Source organism: Haliotis cracherodii, unplaced genomic scaffold (genome assembly GCF_022045235.1).
Source record: "Haliotis cracherodii isolate W230 unplaced genomic scaffold, xgHalCrac1.p SCAF_18, whole genome shotgun sequence".
NCBI lineage: Eukaryota > Metazoa > Mollusca > Gastropoda > Lepetellida > Haliotidae > Haliotis > Haliotis cracherodii.
Window position 1 is genome coordinate 25,323,961 of NW_027266273.1, and position 6,350 is coordinate 25,330,310.

Here is a 6,350-nt window from a genome sequence, read left to right on the forward strand (position 1 = left end):
ACAGTCAGTCGGCTGTGAGTTCAACTCCAAACATGGTTGTGGTCACCTATCACAGTGGGGAGCTTTAACTGGTGGCAGCGATGGTACAGAGAGCTCCGCGAACGGGATATCGATGTGAGGAGCTTATGACATTGCGTGTGCAGATGATAGATAAGAAGTTTATGTGCGCTCGATGACCCAAGCAAACCACTCTCCGGCGCAGTGGTGACTTAACATAACACCACTGCCACAAACAAACGCGCTTTTTCAGAAATTAGAATAGAACGGACTAATGCAAGTATTTAGGGGCGCTTTACATATTGTTTTGCATAAATATATAAATATGCTACAACAACTGCGACAGTGAGTTGCATGACAATACATATTTACGTATCAAAGTGACCGTATCGCTTTCTCTCTGTTAGGGCTTCGATGACAGCACGTGGAGCCGTACAAACGACGTAAACATAGGATAACTACGCAAATGGAAATAGTTTTTCACGATTTAGGATATTTTCTCAATGAAAGATAACCATTCTATGACATATGTTTATCTAGTTATGTAGATTAGTCAAACGTGAAATAGATGAGAACATATGCAATATCTTGCATGGACTGTGTAAGATGTGACGAATCGTCACATGGCGCTGGCCTGTGGCAGAGGTACTATGCTGGTCGCGTGGAACTCTGGGTAGGAGAGCGCCCAGTAACTAAGTTGCGGGGCTGACGTCACAGGGGAGTGTTTGTTTCATGACACTGTAAGAATTTACGTCATGGAGTATTGTGACGTGTTTGTAAACGCTTTGAGGCTGAATTTTAAAGCTATTATAGGCCGTTGTATAGTTCGTTTGTTTCTTGTTTACAGTAGTCAAGCTAGATCTATCTGACGGCGGTCTGTAAATAATCGATTTGGTAAGTCTTGACTGCCTCTCCTCTCAAATTAAGCATTTTCCAGGGCTCTATTTGGATTATATTTTGGATTTTGTACGTATATACTTTTAAATAAGATCATTTTAAACCTGGGATTAAGTGAGTGAGTGAGTTTGGTTTTACACCGACTTTTAGCAATATTCCAGCAATATCACGGCGGGGGACACCAGAAATGGGCTTCACACTTTGTACCCATGTCGGGAATCGAACCAAGGTTTTCGGCGTGACGAGCTAACGCTTTAACCACTTGGCTACCCGACCGCCCCCCTGGGATTAAGTGTTAGTTTAATGACCTATTCGTTACCATTGTTACTTCAATTTGTATTATTGGCCTCTTACTCCAAATATGATATATACAGATACATCCCAGGATATACATGGATGTAGACAGATAGGTGTACGGGGTTTCATGAGCTAGATGGACCGACGATTGGGCTAATGTTACAACAGACTGGAGGCTAAAACAATACATGACCAGAAGGTGTGTTTCAGGTGTGGTTGTGATCGCCCATGTTGAAGTCGGTCCCGCCAATGTTGTTGCAGGCCCTCAATATAGGGGCTCTCCTCGCCTTCATTCTCACCGCCGCCTTCAACGGACTGGCGGCAGATACTAGCATAGGTAGGTCAGTGACGACTGTGGGCGCATGGTATGGCTTTTCCTATGTGCTGTAGACAAGCATGAGTCTTTGGTGGTGATAATTTTGGACTATGGAGATTATGGGTAATTGCATGCGAAATATATTTGAGTGTGTTTATCTTTTGATTTAACGTGAAATTTGTTGCATAATAACAATGATGAGAGAAGGCCACCTAAGTTGGATAACGTTTGCCCATTTCCGTTGACCATATTTGTCAATAAAATATGTTTAAAATAAACAAGGCCATTTTCCCCCTACTTCTCTCAAGAACATTAACAATATATTCTACGTCCGCTTTAAAGACCATTGTCATAAAAAGCAGTTGATCCTCAGTAATGCTCTCAGACAAGCCAAACATCACTGAACTACGTTCTGGAATAGATTTGACACATTTACTATGCATTTCACTCCTCAGACAGATTTAAATAAAATCAGACAATTAGGTCTGTTTATTAGATCTACTCAATTTAAAAGGATAGAAAAGGACTACATTATATGTATGTTCACGTTAACTTGTGGCGTGTTCCATGAGACAACATAACTTGACAATACCTAAATTATCTCCCTTTGTGAACGAAAATTAATGTCACTTTTAAATTTTGAAACGAATTATGGATCTAGATAGATAAAAAAAATAATAACATCATCTAAATACAAATAGCTTGATGATATACTTGATTCCTTAGTTTATTCGTGAAATATATTGGATATTTAAATAACAAACAATCTTAATTTAAGCTTACGTTGTCATTTTAAACTTGTTTTGAGTGTTTCCAGGTATAATGTTGGTGTTCTCTATAAACTTGACTTTTGACGTAAACAACAAGAACAAGCAGTATTGTCCAACTGACCCAGTATACATCTTGTAACATCAGACTTAAACAGGCATCCTCAATGCTGAACGCCTGCTGTTCGATCAAAATGTCCCGGCATTGTCATTTAGAATAACGTCCCTTACTTTGTACGCGATGTTTTAACCTAAAGTTCTGCGCGCTCGCAAGAGGACCATTTGAAGGGAAAATATTGAAGTATCTTTTGCACATATTTAAAATTCTAATAGCTATAGTGCGGTAACACTACACTTATTGATTATGACATTTATTGGGTTTGAAAAATGCCTTTGCATGACACACGAGTGTAGGATTGTACTGAATGTCACTCAGATAGTTGCGTGTTAAACAGTGTTACCTGACAATGTGATCCTGAATTCAGTGTTACTTCTCCATGTTGTTATTGCTAGCGGCTGGGAAATCCCGAAGTGATGCAGGTCTTAGACGTTTATCACTTCGGTGAAACCCACGAGCACGGGTAAGGTGCTGACGAACCTAGAAACATAATCGGGGCGAACCGGGATTCGAACCCAAAATCATTGGTTCCTGGCGTGCCCAAGGGACGCAACTCTGCACAGTGCCATGGTACAAACAGATGCAGATGATGACACACCTGTTGAGACTTACGAGGTGTAATGACCTTGCAACGTATATCTACAGCATTCACCATGACAACTTTGCACTATTCTTCGCGTAATAATGTTCATGAATCACACAGTCATGTAACGAAATGAGCAGTGGATCAAACGTTTTCAGATTTATATTCAAATATTGGTATTTGGTGGTTTTATTGGATTTCCACAATTGAATTACAAGGGAGATAACTCTTTGACTTCTTGTGAAACAACAGGTTTAGGGCAAAATCTGAGAGGACCTCATAAAGGTCATACTTGTTTTTAACAAGTATTGACATGAATGAAAACGAAACTTGTTATAGCGTTTATTTTCATGGTAATAAGTACATTCACACAGTAACAATCATATTGAAATTTAAACTCACCAAAACATGTCATTTAAGAGATAGATATTGATATTTGGTGGTAATATTGGATTTATGCAAATGATTGAGTATTCTACATGCATCCTTAAGTCTGTTTACCCCAATCTAGAAGTTTACATCACTCAAATATGTCACCAGAGACCAACAGTATATTGATATTCTATGACGAGCCATCAATCTCTTGGCGACCATTTTTGGAATGGGGCACTGATGACGGAGTTTCTATCTAAAAGTGTTAACTATACTTCAGTGAGCTTGTGTGCCAAGTTATATGCATATAAGTCCTAGTACACTGTTTTAGATTTAAGAGATTCAACAGTGTAAACAGACATTTTGGAAACTTGTCGGCAATCTTAAAAACCCTTTTATTTGTGCCTGCATTCGTCCACAACGGGCTTGGAATCTATGCGGCTTGGACCACCATTGCTTCCTTCCTCAACATGGGCTTTGTGATTGCCTACAGAGCTAACCCCGCCATCAACCAGAGCACCGCGTCCTCCATCTCCCTCGGCTTCATCACCGCCGCCTTGTTCCTCTTCGTCATCACCGACCTCTTCGTATTCGACAGATACAGTCGGTATACCATCACGCCTTATGGCGTTATTGTGTGGGCTCTCTCAGGCAGCCTGGCCAAGAACTTTGACGCTGCTCGCGGGAACTCTATCTTCACCATTGTACTCATAGTGATAGGTGTGTTAGCCCTCATTGCCAAGATAGTGTTCGTCATCATCAGAAGCAAGTCCAAACCTGTGTTTACCTCATCCACGAACATTACCATGCCGGAGAAGCAGGACACTGTCGGCATGGCCTGACGTCATCAACACGTTTCATAAACTGGTGAAACCCGTGAAGATCAGTATCAGTATTGGTGTTCAGCAACCCAGGCTTGGCCCAAGGGTCGACTATCGGGATTGGGTGGTCAGGCTGGCTTACTTGGAGGATGCATGCCACGTATCCAGTAGATCGATGGTCATGAATGCAATCACTAGATTGTCTGGTCCAGGCTCGATTATTTACAAACCGCCGTCATGCAACTTGAATATTGTTGAGTGCAGTGTTAAACAAGAAAACACACACATAAGCTGGAGACGATTTATTAAATGCCGGTAAATTGCTGAAAGAACCAGCTAGTCAACACTGGCAGTGTTTCTTTCATACCTGCGAAAAGCTCTATTTGAGTACCAGGAGACAAAGTCGCATTTATATTATATTCCCAGTTTTTTTTAACACTTTGTTCACAAGAAACGATTTGCCAGTAACGTGTTAGATACAATCTCAACAACACGAGGTATCGCCCTTCTTTGATGCATATTCTGTTCTCAGAACAAGCCTGACAACACAATAACATATACATGGTATATATTAAGATGTGCGTAATATGCATTTAATGATTTGAAGTGTGACTATCTGCCAGGTGTTCAACTCATGATCAAGAACTGATTTTCTAGTTTGATTTTTTTCTCGAAATGTTTTACATATTGTAATTGTATTGTTTTTTGTAAAAGAAGGGTATTTATATTTATCTGATAAAAGTTATGATGTTCAAATCTGTATATATAAATATAACATATTTGACTGAAATATTTACTCCTTATATTCTGAGTCTTTTCTTCATTAAACGTTTTGTGGGGGAAAATGCGGTTTAACGTTGCGTCCGATATTACTGCACTTATATATCGACGTGTGCCTGTGTGTGTGTGTGCCTGCGCTAGTCAGGAAGTATGTCGATTTGAAAGTGCTAACCCACTGAGACACTATGCTGCAGTTAAACATGAAACACCACTCAGACGCAGTTTACTGACTCCGACCGACCAGTCCTTGTTTGAGCCCTTTAATTCGCCAGGCAGGGTAACAACAAGTACTATATTTTAATGTATTTTGGTATGACGCGGCCGGGGAAGTGTCAGGTTAATATTCAGTGAGTTTGAAAAGAATATATCCCCACATCTCACCGTTATGAGATCGAAACTCAAAGAACGCAGAACATAGACGTTTACGTCTCTGGTGACGTTTGATATTCAGCTGCAAAATCACTGATGTTGGTTTCTGAAGAATGGTCAGCGAGCCAAGGAGGCAATTCGGCACAACGAATGTGTCGCCCTCGATTACTCGGCAATCCCTGCTCTATGCTCAAGGCTAGAAAGGACATTCATATCTAAATACACAAAAGCTCACATATACATAAGTGTATGAACGTTGTTTTTCGCCCCAATCAGCAATGCCATAGCTAATTTCCGGGGGTCTGTTATGATAAGTGAGTGACTGAATACATCAGCAACGACTTGTGGTCGTACGATGACACGTTTTGAACAGCCACCGAAACTGACCAGCCGATCCTCTCTTGTAGTTGCGGCGTCCTCCTGTGACACGCATGAGAGGGAGGGGACTAATTCTTCACTGAATCTCAACCGGAATGAATACATTAAGGGACACAAATAATGTTAAAAAACAAGAAGTAAATAATACAACTCTATTTTTCCTAAAATATTACGCTTGGACAGTCTATTAATTCTGTCTGAAAATACCGAACTATATGTTTTTAATGGCATTCATAGTTATTATATATTACGATAATTATATTTAATAATTGCAAGTGAGTGAAAATGTCTTTCAAGATGGTGGCAAATATAACAATATAATCAACATTAAAATATCTATTTGCAGAGACATATTTAAGAAAAAGCGTAGATCTAAATGTGAGGATCATTCAAGTGAGCTATCACCACTCATGATAGCAACCCTGTCAAAAAGAACGTCCCCGTTCGTGTTCACTTGATCAAGTGTCTTATCTCATCGTTATATCAAAGGGCACCTGCACTGAGAAACAAATATATACCACCACCCGACACGACTGCCTTGGGACTAATTTAGTTATCTGAATCGAGAGACGTGGATGTTGCCGAAGTCAAGTTAGTAGAAATTGTCATGGATAATCCTTAAAACTGGTTTCAAGTCATCAGTTCCATGTTCACT

General features: G+C 40.1%; 1 protein-coding gene across 1 annotated transcript; it reads left to right on the top strand.

Moving 5' to 3' along the window:
- Positions 1-1,419: 1,419 nt before the first annotated feature.
- Positions 1,420-4,350, top strand: LOC139465575 (uncharacterized). The gene is made up of 3 exons (XM_071247287.1): positions 1,420-1,528; positions 2,325-2,331; positions 3,679-4,350. The coding sequence occupies exons 1-3, from the start codon at positions 1,420-1,422 to the stop codon at positions 4,187-4,189; spliced, it is 627 nt and encodes a 208-aa protein (XP_071103388.1). The 3' UTR covers positions 4,190-4,350.
- Positions 4,351-6,350: the final 2,000 nt, after the last annotated feature.

What these genes read in the sequence shown, in the direction of transcription:
- LOC139465575 (XM_071247287.1), top strand. Translation starts at nt 1,420, where the DNA reads ATGTTGAAGTCGGTCCCGCCAATGTTGTTGCAGGCCCTCAATATAGGG.